This window comes from Populus nigra, chromosome 1 (genome assembly GCF_951802175.1).
Source record: "Populus nigra chromosome 1, ddPopNigr1.1, whole genome shotgun sequence".
Lineage (NCBI taxonomy): Eukaryota > Viridiplantae > Streptophyta > Magnoliopsida > Malpighiales > Salicaceae > Populus > Populus nigra.
Window position 1 is genome coordinate 47,431,981 of NC_084852.1, and position 27,866 is coordinate 47,459,846.

The 27,866-nt window shown below is 40.0% G+C and overlaps 1 protein-coding gene and 1 pseudogene across 1 annotated transcript; one reads left to right on the forward strand and one right to left on the reverse strand.

The window, feature by feature from the left end:
- Positions 1–970: 970 nt before the first annotated feature.
- On the reverse strand, positions 971–1,677 carry LOC133682505 (uncharacterized). Its single transcript, XM_062105867.1, has one exon. The coding sequence runs from the start codon at positions 1,675–1,677 to the stop codon at positions 1,099–1,101; it is 579 nt and encodes a 192-aa protein (XP_061961851.1). The 3' UTR covers positions 971–1,098.
- A 793-nt stretch (positions 1,678–2,470) lies between these two features.
- LOC133704447 (wall-associated receptor kinase-like 8) overlaps positions 2,471–27,866 on the forward strand; it is a 55,974-nt pseudogene continuing 30,578 nt past the window's right edge.

Here is a 27,866-nt window from a genome sequence, read left to right on the forward strand (position 1 = left end):
TCAATATCAAGGCATCAATTCTTCATCGAATTTAAAAATGATTTTTTTTAAGATCATGTTTACAATACCTTACCCGGTACAAATTAAGATTTGTATCTTCAACCAGTTGAAGATTTTCAACTCCCTCCTTTCTTTTCTTCTTGTTCAATTTCCCTCCTGTCTTTCCTTCTTGTTCAATTTCTTGGTAATCCTTTGCTCTCAAGTTTTTATCCCATCTTTAAGCTCTTAATCTTGGATGGGTTCTTGAAATTTTAGTGTTTCTCTCTTGATTTCTCGAGAATGGGTATAAAACTCCCTATTTTCTCTCCTTATGGTTCCTACCGATTGTCTTGGTGAGGAGAGAGTATGTATACTCTATATTTTCTCTTATTTGCATTTAGACCCCCTTTTTCCTTTAAGTGCATTATTCTCTTCAATTAAATCTAACCATCAACAATACCGGGTTTATTATAATGTCTCGAATTATTTCGCCCGAAAATTTATATTCAAAAATTTCTGAATTTCTGTTTTTATTTAATCATATGCATGAATTCTTTCATTTTTATTTATTTATTATTTTTCCCGGGTTTTACAGAAAAAGGTCTTCCTCTTGGTGTTTCATGGCGTGCCTACCTATTCTTTATCTGTAAGCAAAGAAACTCTGGATGTCATAACTCTGAAATTCCCCTGTTAACAGCATTTCTCAAGCTATTCTTTTCACTGTCAAACACAGAAGGTGGAAAACTGCAATTTGTCAAGCAGCTATTTATCAAGAAAACAGACTTGTTTGCTATCTGTTATAACTGGGAACTAGTCTGAATAGGTGGCTTTCTTTTTGTATAGCTTTGTAGCAGGTCGATCCTGCTTCTCGTTCATTGAATAATGATTTCATTCATCAAATGACTTACAGCACAGATAAACTACATCTAGAAAATGGGAAAACATAATTTAGCCATAAAAGAAATCACCTGTGTAATTGTTATAAAAACAATGAAGAATTATCAGTGGATGTGATTAAAAATTTTAAAGACAAATTCTGGTACATCATCATGTATACAAAGTCACTAAGGAGCTCAAGCATGAGGCAGAGAAAACACTACCAAGAACCGATTGACTGTGTCATCCGTGCAAGAAAAAATTGAGTTTTCCATTGCCTACAAAATCCTTTGCCAACTCCAAACGACATAATGTCTTTTTGGCACCTGTCAGTCCAGAACATGATTCAGTGGCCCCTAGGGTAACAGCGAAGTAGAGATAGATTGTGCATAAGAAAGCCAAGAGAGCCAAGGCTGTTAAGAGGAAATGGTGCCGCTGAAGGAGTGCTGACCAGCTACCCAACTCATCCCGAGGGAATTTCTTCCGGAAAGACGGTGATCTCCGGTGAGGAGAAGTTATCATGCTATCAAGACTTGTCAATGGGATTAGATGATTGCATTTTAATATATGTATAATAAAAATAAAGTTTGCTGAATCGCTGTAAAACACACGTGAGTCTCTGTTTTTCCTTTCCCTTGTTACTATTTTGATGCGGATTAAACATATAAACATGTAATATGCTTTATCATGTCGTTCGATGTCAACTTCTGCTGTAATAAAGAAGGAGACAAAAATATGAGGATTAGGGTCCACACAGAAACACTCAGTCGAATAACTTAAGTTTGAGATTTCACGTTGGAAATTTCGGTTAAGTTTCTCCATGATATAGATTTTCTATAAAAAAATTGATTTAATCAACGTCGGACAAAACTTGAAATATATAAGCTTTAATTTAAGAGTTATAATGGATTATTATTTTTTGTTGAAAAGTAAAACACAAGAAAAAAATTGTAGCTTCCTCTTAGATTATTTAAAATTCTATGATAATAAAATAGTTAAATTATTAAGTAATTGTCCTGTACTTCTTCACTGCAAGTCAAGTCAATTACATCCTAGAATATTTTAAAACAAAACACAAACTTGCATTTGATGGTTCAAATTTTTCTCTCTACTCTCTGTTTTCTTTTTATGGATTTTTCTATCCCTTTTGTAAATGTTCATTACATCCTATAACATTAACTAAACACAATCTTGCAATCTCAATATAACTCCTTTTGAATTACGCTTGCAAGTTGATTGATGATTAATTTCTAAAGATATGTCCATTCTAAGTACTTATCTACTATTTCTAGATATTCCACATTATACTAAGATCTTGGCACTCATAGCATCGTCGTCTACACGCTACCTGTCTTTGAATTGGTTAGACGAAAGTCACCATCATCACTCAATTTGAGAGTCTTAATTTATAGTCTTGTGGAATTTATACATTATTAATTAAAGCTTGGAAGTTGGGAAGAAACATCCTAGCTCTAGATCCTACAGAAACTTGTGGAAATATTAGCATCCCTTTTCCATTTGGAATACTCGAATTAAAAATATGGAAGGCCACCATATTATATATATAGATAGATTGAGAGAGAACTTTTCAATGAATTTGCTTCAAATGATTTGGACAGTTCGTTTACTCTTTTAAGGCAGTCTTCTCTGTCTCAATTGGTATTTTTTCTCTCACAAATATAGGGAACAAAGAAAGATCTTTCCCCCCTCTCTCTCTATCCTTCCATTATTGATCTCCAGCAGCATCTAAATCTGCAATAGAAGGGAAGGCATGATTCCTCGTAGTGTCTCTCTAATTTTTTTCCTGCTATTTCTAGTCCCTGAAATAGCAACTGTATCAGCAATAATTATCGCGAGGACTAATTGTGAAGACACTTGTCGAAACATTAGCATCCCTTTTCCATTTGGAATAGGAACAGGTTGTTACATGAATGACTGGTTCTCAGTTCATTGCAACAAAACAACTGCGGATTCTCCCAGCAAGGCTTTCTTAAGCAGCATCAAAATGGAGGTCTTGGAGATTTCAATAGGGTACGATAATCCTATGGTTCGTGTAAACAGTCCAATAATTTCCTTCGGCTGTGCAGGTAGAGGTGCCAACTTAGCCATTAATATGACTGGAAGTCCTTTCGCCTTCTCTTCCTCAAATTTCTTCACCGCAATGGGCTGCAACAATCGTGCTTTATTGAACGGAATTGAGCCAGAAATTGTTGGGTGCACGTCAACTTGCGGTGCTAATAATTTGACTAGTTCTAGTACTGAAGGGAAAGAAAATAGCTACTGTTCTGGTAACAATTGCTGCCAGACCACAATTCCCTCGAGTCTCCAGGTGTTCAACGCGAGTTTGGGGACCGCAGAGGACCCTATTAATGATCAAGGCAGGAATGAATGCAAGGTAGCTTTTATAGTAGAGGAAGAATGGTTCCGGAACAATATATCAAGTCCCGAGGTGGTGCAAGATATGCAATATGTTCCAGTAATCCTGAGTTGGTTTATGTATTATGGTACTGACATCCCTGAAAGTGTGGAGAATTCTGATGCAATGTATTGCTGGCGCCCTATGAACTTAACTTCTGGTAGGTGGGGTTTGAGAACAGTAACATTGTATTCCAATGCAACTACTTGTAGTTGCAACCCGGGCTATGATGGCAATGCGTATCTTCCTGATGGATGCACTGGTATGATCCGAACACGCTTAATGTGATTTAATCTATTTTTTTTTTCAGAAAAAATAATGGAGTACTGAAGCTTTAGAATAGAGTTGAAGCATAAATTCACCATGCAATATCATTCTACTTTTGGGTGGCTCCAATCACAGGAACATACTCACTCATTGGATTTCCTGAATCAGATATCGATGAGTGCAAAAATCCCAATGGAAATTGGTGTTCGGGGATGACAAAATGTGTGAATGTACCGGGTGGATTTCCTGAATCAGATATCTGTACGATCTCGACAAAGCTAAGATCACTTTCTTGAGTAAGTTCCTGTCTCTTAATTCTTTTCTCCTTCGTAATTTATAGGAACCTGAAACATTGGTTTAGAGGATAAATTGTGTTTGGGAGACAGTAGAAATTATATATTTTCCCTTGTCTGAGAGAATTATACATTAAGAAAAAAAGAAAAAACCATACAAAAAATTTAAAATTTTCTCATATAAGTGGAAAAGCGTAATTATAGATAATTATACATTAAGAAAGAAAATTAATTCTCGTCCATGACTGCCTTTTTTATCTCCCCAAAATGGATAGAATAAGGCAATGACGTTATAGTACTTTCTTAATTATTAATTTACATCTTTACCCTTCTCAAAGTACCCTTGGCTCTCCTGTAAATCATAGCATACTATATAATTCTGTTCTTTTTAATTTCACCTTCTTTTTCTTTTTTTTTTTAATTAATTAAATTCTGTTCTTTTTTTAATTTCACCTTCTTTTTCTTTCTTAATGTATAATTATCTATAATTACGCTTTTCCACTTATATGAGAAAATTTTAAATTTTTTGTATGGTTTTTTCTTTTTTGCGTGTTTGAGGTGTTTGACATTGCTATTGTTGAACAGTGTTTTTATACTAATCGATTCGGTATGTTTGACTTGGAAAGTTCTCCATTTGCACTCAACAAGAAAAAAACTATTTGTAAAAAAAAAATATTGATTTTTTTGTGGGAATAAAAAGAAAAGTGGTATGTTAATTAAAAAAATTAGATTAATTGATTTATTTATCTTTATGTATTGGATTTATTCTTCCATGTTTTATTTTTTAAGAAAATTCATTTTAAGAAATTTTCAGTCTGCACGGATACTATTTTGCTACTGTCTGGATGAAAATGCCCCCAAGACCTCCAACATAAAAATTAAGTCTAAATTTTTTTGAAAACTTAACAAAACATGAAAAACCAATAAAATATATAAAAAATTAAAAACATATTTAAAAAAAAACTAGAATAAAAAAACCTGGAGATCTTTCTATGTTATTTTATTTTATTTTTGTAATTGTTTTAGGCTTTTTAAAATTAAATTTTCTTTGGGAGATGTTGTGGCTTTTTTGTTCAAAATAATGAAAAAAAAATATGAATATACAATAACATATAAGAATTGAAAAAAAATGTATATAAAAAAATATACGCCAGAAGGTTACCTCAACCCAAAAAAAGAGATTTAACCACCTTGTTGACACAGATAGTTGTTCAATAATAATACGTATTATTTTATTTTTCTCTTGCGAGCAATGGCAGTTCTAGGTGCGGCCACTGGATTGTTGTTGCTGCTTGTTGGTATTTGGCGGTTATATAAACTTGTAAAAAAAAGGAAGAACATTGAACTGAAGAAGAAGTTCTTCAAACGAAATGGTGGTTTATTGCTGCAGCAACAATTATCATCAAGCGTTGGAAGCATACAGAAAACAAAAATGTTTACTTCCAAGGAGTTGGAAAAGGCAACCGATCGTTTTAATGATAATAGAATACTTGGTCAAGGTGGCCAAGGAACTGTTTATAAAGGAATGCTAGCAGATGGAATGATCGTTGCTGTTAAAATATCCAAAATGATGGATGAAGAAAAGTTGGAAGAATTTATCAATGAGGTCGTCATCCTTTCACAACTCAATCATAGAAATGTGGTCAAGTTGCTAGGTTGTTGTTTAGAGACGGAGGTTCCTCTGCTAGTCTATGAATTCATTCCCAATGGAAATCTCTTTGAGTATATTCATGACCAGAAGGAGTTTGAGTTTTCATGGGAAATGCGGCTAAGGATTGCTACTGAATTTGCTAGGGCACTTTCTTATCTTCATTCCGTAGCCTCCATTCCGGTTTATCATCGTGATATTAAGTCTACAAATATAATGTTAGATGAGAAGTTCAGAGCAAAAGTATCAGATTTCGGAACTTCAAGATCAATCACCATTGATCAAACTCATCTAACCACTCATGTTCAAGGTGTTAAGCTATGTCAATTGATTAACATGATCTATAATTCTGCAGAAAAAAAGAAGAAACAGAGAGATACAAGCTCCAGAGAATACTTGATAATAGTTCTTATTTTGCATAATTCCATATACCACGAGATAGTTGTGTTTATATATCTGTTTTTAACAAACTAACAGACTTGGGCTAATTAACTAACTATCCACTATATTAAGATTGTGACAAGTGTCACAATCTAAAGCAATGTACTCTAATATACTCTAACATCCCCCCGCAAGATCAAGCGGTGATGAACCAAGCATGAGATTGCAACAATGAGTGTGGAACAGAGGAGCACTCAGCCCTTTTATAAGGATATCAGCAAACTACTCCTGGGAAGACACAAACTGTACTGAGAGTTGTTGACGTGAGACTCTTTCGCAGACAAAATGAACATCCACTTCGATATGCTTAGTCTTTTGATGCTGAACAGGATTGAAAGACAAAGCAATGGCAGACAGATTGTCACAAAATAGAACAGGCACGTCAGGCAACGAAATGTGCAGAAAGGCTAATAATTGTTTTATCCAATCCAACTCAGCTGAGGTGAAGGATAAGGCACGATACTCAGCTTCGGTGGAAGATCGAGAAACAGTTTGTTGCTTCTTAGAGGACCACGAAATGGGATTGTTACCCAAGAAGACCACCAATCCAGTAGTAGATCTCCTGTCATTAGGATCTCCTGCCCAATCAGCATCACTAAATGCCTTTAATTGTAAATCGCCTCGAGTATATGAGAGACCAAACTTAAGAGTGCCTTTTAGGTATCGTAGGATTCTCTTAACAGCAGTAAAGTGAGACATCATAGGGTGCTGCATAAACTGGCAGACCTGATGTACAGAGAAAGCAATATCCGACCTGGTGAAAGTGAGGTATTGCAGAGCTCCTACAAGACTTCTGTATAGCTGAGGATTTGGATAAGGCTCCCCATCGTCTTTGAGGAGTCGATGATAAGGTAGACAAGGAGTTTCACACGGTTTAGCCTCACTCATTTCAGATTTAGCTAACAAGTCCTCAACGTATTTGGTCTGGGACAGAAATAAACCAGCAGCAGTGTGAGTAATTTGGATGCCCAAGAAATAATGGAGGGAGCCTAAATCTGTGAGATCAAATTCAGAAGTAAGAGCACTAATGACTTGCTGAATCACACCAGACGCACTCCCGGTGATAATTGTTGTAACCCATTTTTGGGTCCCCCACAAAATATATATATAAAAATATATATATGGCTAAAGGAGGTTAAGAAAAATAACAGGAGGCAGAAGCGCTCAGAAAATGGTCGGAAAATTGGTCAATGAGGTTAAAAATACAAAGATTGGATTTTTGACAGTATATTCTTGAAGGAGGAGAGCCCTGTTGAGGAGGAAATTTGAAATTGGAGGAGAAAAGCCCAAATTTGGATGATTATGGATTTAATTGGATTTTTAAATGAATTTTATAGGGGATTTGATTGCAAGAAAAATTGATTTTTAAGTCAATTTGGGCTTTAATTAGAAGAAATTTAAGTTCTGGGGCCAAAATATATTTTTTAGGAATTTATTAGGGCAAATCAGGGGCTTAATTGCATAAATATTGAAGTTTAAGGGCCAATTAGGGACTTAATTGAAGAAATCCGAAACCAAGGACCAAATTGAAGAAGGCGCGTAAGTATAGGGGCTGGAATTAATTGATTAAGGGGCCTAATTGAAGAAATTGGAAGTTTATTGATCAATTAAGGGCTCAATTGCATAAATCAGAGACCAAGGACTAAAGTGAAAAACGCGGCCAACAAGAGGGACGGAGACCGAAATTGGCAGGGATGCAATTGAAAAACAAAAAATGATTGAGGATGCTGTTTTGAAACTTAAAAAAAAAAAAAAAAAAAAAAAAAGGGCAGGAATCAGGCGACGCGTCGCCCGGTACTGTTCATTTTCTTCCCCACCAAGCTGCCCGAGTGGCCGACTTCCAGACGTGTTTTCTGCCTCGTTTGGCCCCCAAATCCGACAAAGCATGCACCAACATGTCCACCTGGAACTCCTTTATCCCGGGGAGTGGTCCGGTCGGGTCGAAAAGGTTTGGAACGGCTCGGTTTATTGGGCCAAAACATGCACCTCGGGCAGTCTGCAAATTTGGCAGTTCGAGGTGCACACTTTGAACCGACGGTTTGGATTGCTCGAGTCGAATCAAGGGCTGAGACTTTTTTCCCATTGAAGACAAGATTACCCTCTTTCCAGCCCTATAAATAGAAAGAATTTTCATGGTCAGATGGTTAGAGAAACGGAGCTCAAAGTTGGCACAAAATAAGCTTTTCCTGCGTGTTTTTCCTGCAAACATTTTTCTTTTTCCAGCTTCTTCTCCCTCTGCTCCGCCAGCATCAGCGCCTCTATTTTTCCTTCCATCGACAGACCCTCAGCAGCCGAACAACCCTCACACACATCTCCCCTCCCTCTTCTTCATTTCTAGCCGCCAGCCTTAGAGCCACCCCCCTGTTTTTGATTTTTTTTCTTCTCCCTCAACCTGCCCCATCGTCTCCAGCAGCCCCCCCAAAACACTGTCCCCTCTCCTTCCCATCAACACAAAGCCAGTAGCAGCTCCTCCCTCAGCTGCTCCTTCACCGCAGCTTCAGCAGTCCTCCTTCCTCCAGCGACGCCCAGCAGCAACCGGAGTAGCAGCTCCTTCCTTAGCCACACCAAAGGTTCCAGCCGAGAGCTTTCCTTCTCCTCTGCAGGAATCCGCCCCTCCTTCTTCCAGCCGGGACCAGACTCCACCGCAGCACCACCGGCCTCCCAGCAACGCACCAACTCCTCCGCGCCAGGTAAACTTTCTTTCCTCCTCATTTTATTTGTGTAATCTGTGTTTCCTTCTGCATGCAGAACATTCGTTCTGCATGCAGAAGGATGGGGGGAAAATAATTCCCCCCCCCCGTTGGATTCTTGTGCTGGGCCAGACTTGTTCTGGCCCAGCTGGTTTTGTTGATGGGCCAGGCTAATCCTGGCCCAGCCCTGTCTTCTGGGCCGGGTCTGGCCCAGAAAAGAAATATCAGATTTTTGTTGGGCCGAGATTTCGGCCCGACATATTTTGGGGCTGAGTCCGGCCCAACGAATTGGGCCGGCCCAGCCCAGCCCAATTATATATTATGTACATTATATTGTGTTTTGTATTATTTATATCTAGATACATATAAAAAAAAAATTAATAATTTTCTTCGAAAAATTATTTCCAAAAATATGTGATTTTTCTGTAAGTTTATTACTGTATTTTGATCAATATCGGTTTGTATTTTTATACTGTAAAGATACAAATCCGGTATTAAAATACCCGGTTTTCATCAAAACGTCAAAGATTTTCAAAATAAAAAATGTCTTTTGTTTTCAAAAATTTTCCTAAATATCTTTAAAAATATTGTTGATTTTTCTGCATTTTTGTTAAAGTGGATTAATATTGGGTTGTATTTTTATACCGTAAGGATACCAACCCCGTATTAAAATACCCGATTTGCGTCGAAACATCAAAAAAAAAAATACATAATTAAAAAATGTTTTGTTTTAAAATACGGCCTAGTCTCTCCAATATATATATATAAATATTATAACATCATATTTTCATACAACAAAGAAAGTTTAAAAAAAAAAAAAAACCATATATGTACTAGCATGCATTTTGGCTTTTATAACCAGTTTATTCAAGCCATGAGAACTAGGCCAATATTTCAAAAATTCTAAAAAAATCTTTTTGTCTTCTTTTAGTATGTGGGATTACGAATTTATACGTAAAACGTATTCCTGATTAAATATGTTTTTTACATTGACGTTAGAACGGTTAGGCTTTACCCGATAAGATAAGGATCTCCTTATTGAGGAGGACTTTTCTTGAACCATAGACGGACCAACAACTAGGAAACACAACGAGACCTTGAATCTTATCAGACAGTTAAACAATGCAGCTTACCTTAGGTAGGGCGTATTTGGGGTGCTAATACCTTCCCTTTACGCAACCAGTCCCCGTACCCAATCTCTAAGACCAGTTAGGGTTCCTAGTGACCAAAATACTAGGTGGCGACTCCCATTCCATTTCCTACCAACAAATGACAATATTTTTTGTCTCCCCACATTTGTCAAATAGATACCATACACCTATCCTAGATTTTAAAAGTGGAATATTCGCCGCGACGTCGCGCACCCGCGACAGAATGGCGACTCCACTGGGGACCTTGTGGACTAAGCTTTGTTTTTTGTCTGATTGATTTGTGTTTTCATGTGTTTATTGTTAATTTGCTTTTTTATCTGCTTATATGCTTTAAATATTTTTACGCAATATTGTTCATGCATTTGTATAGAACTGTCACATGCATCACATGCTTTGATTTTGAGAAGCACACACAAGCTTTAAGTTAGGAGGGGGAGTAGCGATCTGCCCTATGACTATTGGTCAGGGTTCAGATGCGTGAAACACCCAACTCATATCTGAGTGTCTGCTTGGTGATGGTGGGTATACTTACCTTAACTGTCCCTTGCAACGCCCCCATACTGTCTTTACGAAGAACGTCACTGGGCAGATATGAGACCCTTCAAGACCAGATAGAAAACCTACCCGTTCTCACTTAACAAATAGAACTTGTCCTTAGGATATCTATCTTACGTTCATTTGCATCATGATTAATAATGTTAAATTCATCAATCCAGGTTTTCGAGCCGAAATCATGACTAAGTACCTATCTTTCCAAGAGTTTGGGCAAGAATCTGAGTGGACTCAAGTAGCTGAAGGAAAATGCCCAAGAATCGATGCTAGTAGGTTGCCTTACATTACCAAGATAAATCACATGGTAAATGACTTGGGGAAGTTAGTGTCTATTATGGAATATATTGATGAGACTATTTTTGAAAGGCAATATGGGAGAATTGCACAACTAATGAGGTTACCCGTACAAGCAACAGCAATCAAAGCCCTACTGAATTTTTGGGATCCTAGTTATCGGAGTTTTACCTTTGGGAACATTGATATGACACCGACTTTGGAGGAATATGATAGGATTTTAGATTTTCCAAACAACAGCCACAGGATCTACCTAAGGCGAAGATTTGAAGACACAGCTTCAGAGGTAGTCAGTTTATTAGGCTTGGGGAAGATTAGCCAATGTAGAGTCGCCGAGGGGGGTTTCAAATGGAAGGTCATTGAAGCTCGAATGAAGAAAAATGCTGAAGAAGGCAAGTTGGGAGAAAGATTGCAACAACAAGCTACCCAAGTTGGAAATGACGCTTCAAAGTACCGAGAATATATGGCGGCCATCACCTGTTTTATTGGGGACTTAGCTAATAGAGGAAATGCCTTTTAGGGGTAGCAATGTATAACGCCCTATTTTGTAATCATTGTATGAACGACTTCTATTTATAAGAAGGCCATGACCTATCTTTCTTTCTAATGTGTTTGGTAAGCTACTATGATAAGAACTTGGCAAACCCTCCTTTACAGTAATCGGGTCAACTCAGAAATCTTGCCTAAAGGATTACGAAAGTCATGAGTCGACTCTAAAATATACATTGCACGAGCATCATATTTTCATCAAGCATTCATTTTTAATACATCATATGCACGCCAGATCGTGAAACATAGGTCCCACATCCAAAATCCACAACACCCGGGCTAGATCGAGGATGGAGAACGAAGAAAGAGCTCACTTAGAGTCCCATTATCAAACCGAGTTGGAGTCCGTGAAAAATGAAGTTTCTCGGCTGACCGATTTACTTGAGCAGCTTCTGAGAGCTAAGAACGGGGAGGGAACATCAGCACAACAACCTGAAGGAGCGCCAGCAGCTCACATCCCTCAAGTATCTCAAAACCAGGGGGCAAACTCGGCCAATGAACAACATTTTGTGCCTATCACCCCTATCCAGCCAACTCATGCTCCAATCACTGTGGACTTAACAACGGAGGGAGTCCCGGATAATAGGTCTCCAAGTATGATGGACCAAGACAAGCTATTTGCTCTAGAAGAAAGATTAAGGGCAATTGAGGGCAATGACTGGTTTGACCCTATGCGAGCAGCCGAAGTATGTTTGGTACCAAACATCATGGTGCCAAAAGATTTTCGAATACCAGAGTTCATTAAGTATACCGGTTTGGAATGCCCAAACACTCACCTTCGATCCTACTGCAACAAAATGGCGGAAGTAATCCGTGATGATAAATTGCTAATCTATTTCTTTCAAGATAGCCTAGCAGGATCCGCTTTAAGCTGGTACATGAGGTTAGATAGTGTCAAGATCAGAAGTTGGAGAGACTTGGGGGAGGCTTTCCTCAAACAGTACAAGTTTAACATGGAAATCGCTCCTGATCGAACAAGTCTAATGGCAATGGAGAAAAAGAGCCAGGAGTCGGTAAGGGCTTATGCGCAAAGATGGAGGGATGAGGCAATGCATGTCCAACCCCCTTTGATAGAAACAGAAATGGTGAGCTTGTTTGCCAATACCTTCAAGGCACCTTATTATGAGCACCTAATGGGTAGCTCCTCTCAACATTTCTATGATGCGGTACGCATAGCTGAAAGAATAGAACAAGGGATCAAAGCTGGGCGAATAGCGATGCCAGTGGAAAAGAAGGGTTTTATTGGAAGAAAGAGAGAAGGCGATATTAACAATTTGGAAGGCGGGTATAAGGGCAAGAAAGTATATTCCCACAATCCACAAGTACCTACCTCTCAATTCTCACACATGAGCTTTAACCAACCTTTTTCCCCTAATCGAACAAATAACCAGTCAAACCACCAAAATCAAAGACCCTATATAAGATACCCTTCAGAACAACTACCGCCACTACCCATGCCTTTGAAGGACTTGTACGCCAAACTATTGAGCATTGGGCACATCGCTCCTATCCCTACACTACCATTACAACCACCATTCCCAGTTTGGTACAAGCCCGAGTTGACTTGTGAGTACCATGCGGGTAATCCCGGGCATGGGATTGAAACCTGTTACGCTTTCAAGAAAAGATTGTTGGAGCTTATTAAGATAGGATGGGTATCATTTGAAGACAAGCCCAACATTAATTCAAACCCGTTGCCTAAACATGCCTCAAGTAGTAGTGGAATAGGCATGATAGATGTTGGAAATCAATGCAAGATGTTGAAGGTGTCTATGGAAAGGATGTACAACATGTTAGTACGATCAGGATTTCTAGAGGCGAATGTGGGAAGCCATCCGGCGGGAGGTGATTATTGTGAGTTCCATGGAAGAGATGGACACCATATTGAAGATTGCATCGAGTTTGGGGAAATAATTGCAAAAATGTTAAAAATGGGGCAATTGAGAATTGAACCCATGGAGAGCAGGGTTGAGGTGAGCATGATGGAAGGTCAAGATGAGATGACAGGAGTATGCAGGATCCAACACACGGCTAATGGGCCCCCAAGGCTAATCTTGGTTAAACCATCCTACACGAAAGGGAATCACAATGCCATGCCTTATAATTACGGTTATACCTCCAACGTTCGAGCTCCTTTGTTCCAGACTGAGATAAGTGGCTTAACCAAGAGTGGTCGTTGCTTTACGCCCGAGGAGATGAGGAAGGCGAAGGGCAAAGAAGTGGTAGATCTGGACCAAGCATTAGAAGTTAATAAGCCGGTAACGGAAGAGGAGTCGAATGAATTCTTGAAGTTGATCAAGCATAGTGAATATTGCATAGTAGATCAACTAAAGAAGACTCCAGCTAGGATCTCCCTTATGTCCTTGATACTCAGCTCTGAGCCGCATCGAAACGCCTTGCAGAAGGTACTGAATGAGGCATACGTACCCCAAGACATTGAACACAAAACCATGGAGCATCTAGTGGGGAGGATCCATGCAACTAATTACCTATACTTCACGGCTGATGAACTTGATGCTGAAGGTACCGGACATAACAAGCCCTTATACATTACGGTTAGATGCAAGGACTGCCTCATAGGAAAAGTACTCATTGATAATGGCTCGGCCCTTAACGTGTTGCCAAAACACATGCTGGAAGAAATGCCGATCGATGAATCCCATATAAAGCCGAGTACTATGATGGCCAGAGCATATGATGGCTCACCTAGGCCAATAATTGGGACTTTGGAAGTGGAGTTGTATGTGGGACCACAAATGTTCCTAGTAACACTTCAGGTTATGGATATCCACCCTTCCTATAGTATGCTGTTAGGAAGACCTTGGATTCATGCAGCGGGGGCAGTAGCTTCGTCATTGCACCAATGCCTGAAGTATATCATGAATGGGATGTTGGTAACTGTCAAAGCCGAGGAGACAGTATCCATGATAAAGAATGTGGCTGTACCTTTTATCGAAGCAAAAGATTGCAAAGATAATAATATCCATGCCTTTGAGATTGTGAACACTGACTGGGTTCCGGAGAACACAGTGCTAAGAAGGCCAAGGATCTCAAAAGCAGCAAGGATGGCAAGTCTATGCTTTTTGGACCGCGGGATCCCATTTCAGTACAACCTTATTATCGGGATACCAGGAGGGTTTAATCCGGCAAGGATGAAAAGTGCTGCTCAAAGATTTGGGTTAGGATATCAACCTAATCAAGAGGATTATCGGTGGGCTGCTGGTCGAAGAAGGGCAAGAAGGATGGCTAGAATTAAAGGAAGAGAGCTTCAAGAAGAAAAGCTAGAAATCCCTCCTCTTAGCGTGTCATTCCCAAAAGCTGCATACATAATGCAACAGGATAAAGAAGCCGAAAGCCTTGGTCAAGAACTGTCAAACATGGGCATAAATACCTTGGGGGAAAACAAGATAGAAGAAGAAGACATGAAGACAGTAGCAAGAAAGGGAGATGAAGCACTCCCACAACTGTCGGTTTACACCATAGAAGACGTCTCCGCCAAGACCTTCGTGCGCAAGTTGGCTCAGGACGAGAAGTTCCAGAACTGGGTAACCCAAGAAGCTCCGGTGATTTTCAAAATGTAAACCAACTTTGTTTGCCTTAGCATGCTTTTGTCATTGCTTATGTTTGTTTTTATTTCCTCTAGTTGACAATCAAGGCTCATGATGTCAGCTAGATTTCATGTTTGTCATGGAGCCCACCTTTTCTTTAAATAAATTGTGAGATCATGCACTTTTCACAAATTGCTTTCTTTGTTATGCATTTACACCAAACACTTCCCGCTTTCAGGAATCCTGAAAGCGGATCTCCTACAACATTACATACATTCAGCATCAAGAATAAATGGCCAAACTTGAATGAACATGTGATAACTATGGAAGAAGAAGAGTGGGATGAAAGCAATATCAGTGAATTCACCAGGCTAGTAGAACGACAGGAACAGACTTGGAAACCTGCCGCAGAGGAACTCGAAACCATCAATGTAGGCAGTGATCAGTTCAAGAAGGAGTTGAAAATAGGTACCCTAATTACTTCGGAACAAAGGATAAAAATGATCACCCTATTACAAGAGTATTCAGATGTTTTTGCTTGGTCCTATGAAGATATGCCTGGTTTGGATACAAATATCGTAGTACACAAGATACCATTGGAGGAAGGTTGTAAGCCAGTCAAGCAGAAGCTGAGGAGGGCCCACCCGGATGTTTGGATGAAGGTCAAGACAGAACTCGAGAAGCAATGGGATGCTGGCTTTCTAGAAGTAGTTAGGTACCCACAATGGGTATCTAACATTGTTGTGGTACCTAAGAAAGAGGGGAAGATTAGAGTGTGCGTGGATTTTCGGAATTTGAATAAAGCTAGTCCCAAGGATGATTTTCCTCTACCACACATAGATGTTTTAGTGGACAACGCTGCCCGGAGTTCTACATATTCCTTTATGGATGGTTTTTCAGGATACAACCAGATAAAAATGGCTTCGGAGGATAAGGCGAAAACAACTTTTGTCACACCTTGGGGGACATTCTGCTACAAGGTCATGCCATTTGGATTGAAGAATGCAGGAGCAACCTATCAAAGAGCAATGGTGACTTTGTTCCACGACATGATGCACAAAGAAATTGAGGTGTATGTAGACGACATGATTGCCAAGTCTAAAAGGGGAGAAGATCATGTTGAAGTTTTGAGGAAGTTGTTTGAGAGGTTGAGGAAATATGAACTAAGGCTTAATCCTGCAAAATGTTCATTCGGAGTTAAATCGGGCAAGCTGTTAGGATTTGTGGTAAGTGATAGAGGTATAGAGGTGGATCCAGATAAAGTGAGGGCCATCCAAGCCATGCCATCCCCCAAGACGGAGAAAGAAGTAAGAGGATTCTTGGGAAGGTTGAACTACATTGCTCGGTTTATAGCTCAGCTAACAACAACATGCGAACCTTTATTCCGACTACTAAGGAAAAAGAATCCGGGAACCTGGAATGAGGAGTGTGAGGAGGCATTCAATAAAATCAAGCAGTACTTACAAAATCCACCTTTACTGGTTCCTCCAATATCGGGAAAACCCCTAGTATTGTATCTAACAGTAACTGAAGTAGCCATGGGATGTGTATTGGGTCAGCATGATGAAACTGGAAGGAAGGAAAGGGCTATCTATTATTTGAGTAAGAAATTCACGGAATGTGAGTCTAGATACACTAAGATAGAAAGGCTCTGTTGTGCGTTAGTATGGGCGGCAAAGAGGTTACGACATTATATGCTTTACTATACCACATGGTTGATTTCAAAGGTGGATCCTCTGAGGTATATTTGTAACAAGCCCTTTCTCTCAAGCCGAATTGCAAGGTGGCAAGTTTTATTAGCAGAATATGACATAGTGTATATGACAAGGAAAGCCGTAAAAGGGAGTGCAATTGCGGACCATCTAGCTGACAATGCTGTTGAAGATTACGAACCTTTGGATTTTGACTTCCCAGATGAAGATATATTGTCAATAGAGAAAGAAGAAGAGAAGACAGATTGGTGGACGATGTTTTTTGACGGGGCAGTGAATGTATATGGTAATGGGGCCGGTGCGGTAATAATCTCTCCTAACAAGAAACAATATCCAGTTTCGGTTAAACTGCATTTCGAGTGCACCAACAACACAGCTGAGTATGAAGCTTGTATCCTCGATTTAGAAGCGGCACTGGAGATGAGGATAAAGAAGATAGATGTATATGGGGATTCAATGTTGATTATCTGCCAGGTTAAAGGGGAATGGCAAACCAAGGAGGAAAAGTTGAGGCCGTATCAGGAATACCTATCCACCCTAGCAAGGGAATTTGAAGAAATTAGATTCACCCATCTAGGAAGGGAGGGGAACCATTTTGCAGATGCATTGGCCACGTTAGCTGCTATGACTACCATTGATCTCAAGTGCAAGGTACAACCGGTACACATTGACATTAGAAATGACCCAGCTCACTGTTGCTTAGTTGAAGGAGAGATAGACGGACAGCCTTGGTATTATGATATCAAGAACCTTGTGCAAAATCATGAATATCCGGTGGGAGCTTCCAAAACGGATAAGAAAACCTTGAGAAGGTTGGCTATAGACTTCTATTTAGATGGAGAGATTTTGTACAAAAGATCATTTGATGGAACCCTACTAAGGTGTTTAAACGAGGCAGATGCTAGAAAGGCGTTACGGGAGGTCCATGAGGGGATTTGCTCAAGCCATGCTAGCGGGCATATGATAGCGAGGAAAATCCAAAGGGCTGGTTATTTCTGGATGACACTAGAGAAAGACTGTATCGACTATGTCAGGAAATGTCATAAATGTCAAGTTTACAGTGACAGGGTCAATATGCCGCCAGCTCCGCTATTTAATCTGATATCGCCTTGGCCATTTGCAATGTGGGGAATTGACGTAATCGGTCCTGTTAACCCAAAAGCTAGCAATGGTCATAGATTCATCCTCGTAGCTATTGACTACTTCACAAAGTGGGTGGAGGCCAGTTCATATGCCCACGTAACACAGAACGTAGTGAAGAGGTTTATAGAGAAGGATTTGATTTGTCGATATGGTCCTCCGGAAAAGATAGTGACAGATAATGCACAGAATTTCAATGGCAAAATGATAGCAGAGTTGTGTATTAAATGGAAAATCAAGCATTCGAATTCTTCACCCTACCGACCAAAGATGAACGGCGCAGTAGAAGCCGCCAACAAGAACATCAAGAAGATTATTCAGAAAATGGTAGTCACATATAGAGATTGGCATGAGATGTTGTCATTCGCCCTTCATGCATACCGCACTACAGTCAGGACCTCGACAGGGACTACCCCATATTCTCTGGTGTACGGTATGGAAGCAGTGATGCCTTTGGAAGTAGAAATCCCATCGTTAAGAGTGTTGATGGATTCCGAATTAGAGGAGGCCGAGTGGGCCAAAGTGAGATATGAGCAACTGAACTTGATCAGCGAAAAGAGGATAGCTGCGATATGTCATCACCAACTCTACCAGAAACGAATGGCCAAGGCATATGATAAAAAGGTTAAACCGCGGTTGTTTCAAGAAGGGGATCTAGTATTGAAGAAAATATTGTCACTGCCTGGAGACGATCAAAGCAAATGGGCACCAAATTACGAGGGTCCTTACGTAGTAAAAAAGGCATTCTCAGGAGGAGCGCTGAAGTTGGCTAGAATGGATGGAGAAGACCTAGCTCGACCTGTGAATTCTGACTCTGTAAAAAGATATTATGCTTGATGTAGGCTCTTAAATCAATAAAGCAAAGTTTGGCCATTGACTTCTTTCTCTTTTGCATTGATCTCACAACAATCATTTTTGCATTAATCCCAACAGTGCATGTCTTGTTGTTATCGCACCTAAAAAGTTTAGCATCGGCTGAACGAATTTCTTCTCTAGACAAAAGCCTAGGCTAGAATCACACCCCTACACTGGGGGCAATAAGAGATGTTTTCATGAATGCGCGGAAGCCTATAGTTTTGAAAACCAAGCTAAAGCATTTGACAAAAGCATGACAAAGGGGCAATGACAAGTCATACATTTTGGGAAAAGGACTACTTGAAGAAAGTCAGAGACAACACGAGAGATGAATCCCGCATACGACGTCAAAAGCAAGCTCATGTTAAGAGGGAGTCCCATGAACTAGAAGAAGAGGATGGGGCCTATGTTTCAAAACCAGGTACGAATGCATGCATGGCATCTAATCATAAATCATTGCATATATGTTTTTTTGGATCATTACAGGAGGAGTTCTTAATACATTCCAACAAGATTGGAGACGAAGAAAGAATCATAGTGGATAGCAAAGAATCACGGTTTTGAACCATAGTTGGATTCTGGAACAACAAGAAGAACAAGGAAAAGAGAGAAAAATGAGAAGTTTTGAGCCCTACCATCAGGAAGAACGACATCGTATTTCAGCTTTGAATAAAAGGAATCGCCAGATGGGATTCCAAGATTAAAGGAGATCGCCAGAAGGGATCTCGTGTTTCGCTATTCGGAGGTCACCAGATGGGACCCCGTTTTACATGTTGAATAAAAGGAATCGCCAGATGGGATTCCAAGATTGAAGGAGATCGCCAGAAGGGATCTCGTGTTTCGCTATTCGGAGGTCGCCAGATGGGACCCCGTATTACATGTTGAATAAAAGGAATCGCCAGATGGGATTCCAAGTCGTTTAAAGGAGATCGCCAGAAGGGATCTCGTGTTTCGCTATTCGGAGGTCGCCAGATGGGACCCCGTATTACATGTTGAATAAAAGGAATCGCCAGATGGGATTCCAAGATTGAAGGAGATCGCCAGAAGGGATCTCGTGTTTCGCTATTCGGAGGTCGCCAGATGGGACCCCGTATTACATGTTGAATAAAAGGAATCGCCAGATGGGATTCCAAGATTGAAGGAGATCGCCAGAAGGGATCTCATGTTTCGCTATTCAGAGGTCGCCAGATGGGACCTTGTATTACATGTTGAATAAAAGAAGGAATCGCCAGATGGGATTCCAAGTTGAATAAAGGAGATCGCCAGAAGGGATCTCGCATTTTCGCTATTTGGAGGTCGCTAGATGGGACCTCGTAAAAAGAAAAAAAAAAGAAAAAAGAAAAAGAGGAATCGCCAGATGGGATTCCAAGTTGATTAAAGGAGATCGCCAGAAGGGATCTCGTATTTCGATATTGGTTAAAGGAGGTCGCCAGACGGGACCTCATATTTCATGTTGGTTAAATGGAATCAACGGATGGGATTCCAAGTTGAGATTGCTATAAAAGACAAGTTTCAGCAGATCAGTTCCGGGAGTTTCCGTTTTGGGTTTATCTTTATAAAACTTACTGTGCAAAAACCTTGCTCCGTAAGCATTATAAAGAGGGGGCATCTGTTGTAACCCATTTTTGGGTCCCCCACAAAATATATATATAAAAATATATATATGGCTAAAGGAGGTTAAGAAAAATAACAGGAGGCAGAAGCGCTCAGAAAATGGTCGGAAAATTGGTCAATGAGGTTAAAAATACAAAGATTGGATTTTTGACAGTATATTCTTGAAGGAGGAGAGCCCTGTTGAGGAGGAAATTTGAAATTGGAGGAGAAAAGCCCAAATTTGGATGATTATGGATTTAATTGGATTTTTAAATGAATTTTATAGGGGATTTGATTGCAAGAAAAATTGATTTTTAAGTCAATTTGGGCTTTAATTAGAAGAAATTTAAGTTCTGGGGCCAAAATATATTTTTTAGGAATTTATTAGGGCAAATCAGGGGCTTAATTGCATAAATATTGAAGTTTAAGGGCCAATTAGGGACTTAATTGAAGAAATCCGAAACCAAGGACCAAATTGAAGAAGGCGCGTAAGTATAGGGGCTGGAATTAATTGATTAAGGGGCCTAATTGAAGAAATTGGAAGTTTATTGATCAATTAAGGGCTCAATTGCATAAATCAGAGACCAAGGACTAAAGTGAAAAACGCGGCCAACAAGAGGGACGGAGACCGAAATTGGCAGGGATGCAATTGAAAAACAAAAAATGATTGAGGATGCTGTTTTGAAACTTAAAAAAAAAAAAAAAAAAAAAAAGGGCAGGAATCAGGCGACGCGTCGCCCGGTACTGTTCATTTTCTTCCCCACCAAGCTGCCCGAGTGGCCGACTTCCAGACGTGTTTTCTGCCTCGTTTGGCCCCCAAATCCGACAAAGCATGCACCAACATGTCCACCTGGAACTCCTTTATCCCGGGGAGTGGTCCGGTCGGGTCGAAAAGGTTTGGAACGGCTCGGTTTATTGGGCCAAAACATGCACCTCGGGCAGTCTGCAAATTTGGCAGTTCGAGGTGCACACTTTGAACCGACGGTTTGGATTGCTCGAGTCGAATCAAGGGCTGAGACTTTTTTCCCATTGAAGACAAGATTACCCTCTTTCCAGCCCTATAAATAGAAAGAATTTTCATGGTCAGATGGTTAGAGAAACGGAGCTCAAAGTTGGCACAAAATAAGCTTTTCCTGCGTGTTTTTCCTGCAAACATTTTTCTTTTTCCAGCTTCTTCTCCCTCTGCTCCGCCAGCATCAGCGCCTCTATTTTTCCTTCCATCGACAGACCCTCAGCAGCCGAACAACCCTCACACACATCTCCCCTCCCTCTTCTTCATTTCTAGCCGCCAGCCTTAGAGCCACCCCCCTGTTTTTGATTTTTTTTCTTCTCCCTCAACCTGCCCCATCGTCTCCAGCAGCCCCCCCAAAACACTGTCCCCTCTCCTTCCCATCAACACAAAGCCAGTAGCAGCTCCTCCCTCAGCTGCTCCTTCACCGCAGCTTCAGCAGTCCTCCTTCCTCCAGCGACGCCCAGCAGCAACCGGAGTAGCAGCTCCTTCCTTAGCCACACCAAAGGTTCCAGCCGAGAGCTTTCCTTCTCCTCTGCAGGAATCCGCCCCTCCTTCTTCCAGCCGGGACCAGACTCCACCGCAGCACCACCGGCCTCCCAGCAACGCACCAACTCCTCCGCGCCAGGTAAACTTTCTTTCCTCCTCATTTTATTTGTGTAATCTGTGTTTCCTTCTGCATGCAGAACATTCGTTCTGCATGCAGAAGGATGGGGGGAAAATAATTCCCCCCCCCGTTGGATTCTTGTGCTGGGCCAGACTTGTTCTGGCCCAGCTGGTTTTGTTGATGGGCCAGGCTAATCCTGGCCCAGCCCTGTCTTCTGGGCCGGGTCTGGCCCAGAAAAGAAATATCAGATTTTTGTTGGGCCGAGATTTCGGCCCGACATATTTTGGGGCTGAGTCCGGCCCAACGAATTGGGCCGGCCCAGCCCAGCCCAATTATATATTATGTACATTATATTGTGTTTTGTATTATTTATATCTAGATACATATAAAAAAAAAATTAATAATTTTCTTCGAAAAATTATTTCCAAAAATATGTGATTTTTCTGTAAGTTTATTACTGTATTTTGATCAATATCGGTTTGTATTTTTATACTGTAAAGATACAAATCCGGTATTAAAATACCCGGTTTTCATCAAAACGTCAAAGATTTTCAAAATAAAAAATGTCTTTTGTTTTCAAAAATTTTCCTAAATATCTTTAAAAATATTGTTGATTTTTCTGCATTTTTGTTAAAGTGGATTAATATTGGGTTGTATTTTTATACCGTAAGGATACCAACCCCGTATTAAAATACCCGATTTGCGTCGAAACATCAAAAAAAAAAATACATAATTAAAAAATGTTTTGTTTTAAAATACGGCCTAGTCTCTCCAATATATATATATAAATATTATAACATCATATTTTCATACAACAAAGAAAGTTTAAAAAAAAAAAAAAACCATATATGTACTAGCATGCATTTTGGCTTTTATAACCAGTTTATTCAAGCCATGAGAACTAGGCCAATATTTCAAAAATTCTAAAAAAATCTTTTTGTCTTCTTTTAGTATGTGGGATTACGAATTTATACGTAAAACGTATTCCTGATTAAATATGTTTTTTACATTGACGTTAGAACGGTTAGGCTTTACCCGATAAGATAAGGATCTCCTTATTGAGGAGGACTTTTCTTGAACCATAGACGGACCAACAACTAGGAAACACAACGAGACCTTGAATCTTATCAGACAGTTAAACAATGCAGCTTACCTTAGGTAGGGCGTATTTGGGGTGCTAATACCTTCCCTTTACGCAACCAGTCCCCGTACCCAATCTCTAAGACCAGTTAGGGTTCCTAGTGACCAAAATACTAGGTGGCGACTCCCATTCCATTTCCTACCAACAAATGACAATATTTTTTGTCTCCCCACATTTGTCAAATAGATACCATACACCTATCCTAGATTTTAAAAGTGGAATATTCGCCGCGACGTCGCGCACCCGCGACAATAATGATATCATCCACGTAGAGAAGCAGCACCACAATCTCATGATCAGCATGTTTGAGAAATAATGAAAAATCATAATAAGTGGTTTCAAAACCCAAAGAAGGATGGAACTGAGTAAACCTATCATTCCAAGCGCGAGGAGCCTGTTTGAGGCCATACAGGGATTTATGTAGTTTACAGACGAGTTGTGGATGATTGAGATCTTCAAAACCAGGAGGTTGAGACATGTAGACTTCCTCTTGGAGAATACCATGCAAAAATGCATTTTTGACATCTAACTATCGTAGAGACTAGTTAAAATGTGCAGCAAGAGCCAAAACTAACCGGACTGTGGTAGGTTTCACCATAGGACTAAACGTCTCTCCATAGTCCAATCCATGTTCCTGACTAAAGCCCTTAGCAACTAACCTTGCTTTGTGCCTGGCAAGAGAACCATCAGAATGTCTCTTGATCTTAAAAATCCACTTACAGCCAACAAGTTTTCTGTTTGCTGGCAATGAAACTAAACTCCAAGTGCATTGAGTATGTAAGGCATCAACTTCTTCTTTCATGGCCTGTAGCCATACAAGAATTTTAAAGGCAGCCTTGTAATTGGTTGGTTTAACCAACTGCATTTCAAGGGTCACAGGATCCTAGATAGTGGCTAAGAGAGCCTACCTTTTTATAATCCCACTCTTGCTTCGAGTCTGCATTGAATGAAGATTAAGTGGAGGAATGGACAACACCACTTGTAGATTATCAGGAATAAAGCCATAAGAATCTAAATCAGATTGCATACTGATAGCAGGTGCCACAGGGAGCAGAGGAGAGGCTGAAAGTGGAGCAGTAATGGATTGTGGACTAACAGAGTCTGTAGATGGGGTAGGTGTATGAGTGGTAGAGGGGTGAGAAGGAGATACTGAGCTGGTGGAGACAATGGAATTTGCTGTATTGACAATAGTCACAGGACAAGAAGACAGCGGACTGGATTGGAGTGTGTTTGAAGGTGTAGACACTAAATCTGAGTATGGGAACTGATGCTCATCAAAGATAACATGCCTAGACACAAACATTCTCATTGTTGGTACATGATAGCATAGATAACCTTTATATTTTGTGGCATATCCAAGAAACACATTTTGTAGTTTTGGCCTGCAATTTGGTGCTATTATAAGGCTTGAGAAGAGGAAAACAAGCACATCCAAAAATTTGAAGGTGTGTAATAGTTGGAAAGGATCCAAATAACATCTCAAATGGTGAGCTATTATGAACAACAACAGTAGGCATACGATTGATTAGATAAGTGGCTATTTGACAGGCATAAGACCAGAATGTGGATGGCAATTTAGCGGTTCGTAATAAGTTGATAGTGGTTTCAATTATGTGTCTATGTTTCCTCTCTGCAACCGCATTTTGTTCAGGAGTATATGGACAAGAAAGGTGATGGGAAATGCCCTTGTTAAGAAGAAAAAGTTTAAATCGATTGCTAGTATACTCACCCCCCCCCCCCCATCAGTTTGAAGTGTTTTAATGGTGGAGGCAAATTGAGTAGAAACAAAGGAATAAAAATCAACAAAGGTAGAAAACAAATCAGATTTATTGATTAAAGGGAAAATCCAGCAATATCTAGTACATTCATCAACAAAGATAGTGTAGTATCTATAACCGTCAATTGAAATAGATGGTGCAGGACCCCACAAATCAGTATGAATAGTATGAAATGGAATTACAGACTTATTGACATGCTGTGGAAAAGGTAGTTTACTAAACTTTCCTTCAAGACATGGATGACACATGAGAGGTGTAGGTGTTTTGGAGACATGCACGTGAGCTTTATTTAATATCAAGGAAACAACATTATTTGTAGGATGACCTAACCTATGATGCCACAAGGTGGACTGAACAACTTGACCAAGATAAGCTGTAGCTTGATAAGGCTGTTGGGAGGTTGCAGGCGAGAAAGAGTGGATAGGATACAATCCATTACTGCACAGCCCTTTGTAAAGGATCCTCCCTATGGCTTTGTCCTGAATCCAAAAATAGAGAGCATCAAATATGAGCCGACAGTTATTATCAAGACAAAGACGGTGTACTGATAGCAGATTCCGAGTAATTTGAGGAACACAAAGCACATAATGCAATTTGATTGGAGAAATGGATGAATGAAGAGTAAAATGACCAATGTGGGATACTGTCAAACCTTCACCATTGGTAGTATGAATGGTTTCAGTGGATGGATATGGGGAGGCCAGCGATAGATTCGCCAAATCAGTCGTCATGATTCGTGGCACCAGAATCGGTGAGCCATACTTGAGAAGATCCTGAGGAACAAGATGCTGGAGAGGCAGAGTGAATCACTGTATGCATAGCTTGCATAGGAAATTGTGGTACTTCCCGGTTCTGTTGCTGCATAGCTTGCATAGGAGATTGTGAGGATGACGCCTGATATGGAGTATATTTCTGCATAACTTGCATAGGAGATTGATGTACTTCCCTGTTCTGTGAAGAGGGAGCCGGATATGAAGGATACTGCAGAGACTGGGGCTACAGAGAAAAGGATGACTGTGGAGAATACGAAGCAATGTAATTTGGACCCTTATCATTATAGAAACAATACCAGGAGGTATGATTGCTTCTACCACAGATGTTGCATCTGGTTCTCTTAGGAGGAGAAACTCCACAGAAGGGAGCAATGTGTCCCTCAGAGTTGCATAGCTGACAGATTGGAACCATGAGTGCAGAAGGATGTCGAAATTGCTGAGTAGGGGATTGACCAAGGAGTCCATAATTTGAGTTGGGAAGCACAGGTGCCATGGAGGAAAAACCTGGTCTAGAAGCAAAGAATCGAGAGCCCTGAGTAAATCGACCTTTACCCCTGTTCTTGTTTCCATTATATGGCTGAAACTGTCTAGTAGGCACCTGAGACTGCCCATGATGTGGAGAGAAACTCCCTTGTGTGTTTGTATCACCTGTACTAGCAACCATAGCTGACAGGAATGGAGAATTAACTGAAGTGTTAATAACCACTTCCTCTGCAAGCAATTGTGAGCGAAAGTCCTGCAATGAGATCACACTTTCTCTTCCCCTTATCACACATCTAAAAGTATTATACTCAGCAGGTAAGCCATTCAAGGCAAGAATCACAATGTATTCATCTGCAAAATATACCCCAGCAGTAGACAAGTAGTCCCTAGCCTCTTTAATTCGATGAAGATACTGTGAAACTGAATCTGAACCCTTTTTAATGGTTTGCATATTGGATTTCATCTGAAAAATACTAGTCCTAGACACAGTGGAAAATTGTTCCTTTAATCTAATCCACAAATCTTTAGAGCTAGTGCTACCAATTGCACAGGACATAGCAATCGGTGATAATGTGGCAGTAATCAATTGCATAATCGCTCTATCATGCATTTTCCATACTATATATTCATCAGATTGAGAGGAAGAAGAGGTGATACCAGATTCAGCTGAGATTGAACAATGTTGAGGTGGACAGGGGAGTAAACCATCAACATACTATATATTTCTCCACTCATGATGATTGAGTGTTTTTAGAAAACAAGGATCAGTATTTGCTCTGATACCAAGTAGAAAACATGAAGCAGAAATTAAGAAGAACAAAATACTGAATTCTCATATGTTATTCTATTGCTAGCGGAAGAATATATACATCAGGAAGGTCTACAATTAAGGAGAAGAATCAGCAACATTAATTGACTCCTTTCATAACACAATTACTGCCTAATTTCTAGAGATTTACAGGTATTGATATGGCAACACAATATTTGAATGTATCTGCAAGATAAACATTATCTTGATAAATACTATCTTGAAGATCAACCATATCTTCAAGATCCCCCCTCAAGGTGGAGCATGAAGATTGTGAATGCCCAACTTGCGAAGAAGAAAATGAAATCGATCACGTCCCAACGCTTTAGTTAAGATATCTGCTAATTGAAAGTGCGTTGAAACATATTGTGTAGCAATGATGCCAAATTGTAAGTGCTCACGAATGAAGTGGCAGTCGATCTCGATGTGTTTAGTGCGCTCATGAAACACGGGATTAGCAGCAATGTGTAAAGCGGACTGATTATCGCAGTGCAAAAACATTGGTTGAGAATGAGGCACAGAAAGATCAGCAAGTAGACTATGTAACCATATTAGTTCACTAGTGGTGGCAGCCATAGAGCGATATTTTGATTCAGCAGAGGAACGGGACACTGTGGGCTGTTTCTTGGACTTCCACGATATAGGAGCATTACCAAGGAAAATGTAATAACCAGTAACTGATCGTCTAGTCACGGGACAACTTGCCCAGTCGGCATCACAATAAGCTTTGATCTGAAAATCACTGTTTGATGGAAAGAAAAGGCCTTGACCAGGAGAACTCTTCAAGTAACGAAGAACATAATAGGCAGCATCAAGATGTGGCTGACACGGTTTTTGCATGAATTGACTGAGAAGTTGAACTGCATAAGTGATAATTGGTCGAGAAATTGTAAGATAAATAAGACGTCCAATCAAGCGACGATATTGACTCGGATCTTGTAAAGGTTCTCCACAGTCTGAAGACAGTCGGTGCTGTTGAGGAATGGGAAAAGCAGCTGGCTTACTGCTAGCCATATCAGTTTCTTTTAATAAATCAAGAGTATATTTGTGTTGGCAGAGAGATATTCCTTGAGGAGAACGAGCCAACTCTAAGCCAAGAAAATACTTAAGTGTGCCGAGGTCCTTGATGGAGAAGCATGTACTGAGATAATGCTTGAGTTTCTGAATCTGTAAAAAATCATTTCCAGCAATAACCATGTCATCTACATAGACAAGGAGAGCAAGGAAAGATGTACCTTTAATCAGAGTAAAAAGTGAATGATC

Bases quoted from the DNA above. Each gene is read 5' to 3' on its own strand.
- LOC133682505 (XM_062105867.1), bottom strand. From the start codon at position 1,677: ATGGAGAAACTTAACCGAAATTTCCAACGTGAAATCTCAAACTTAAGT.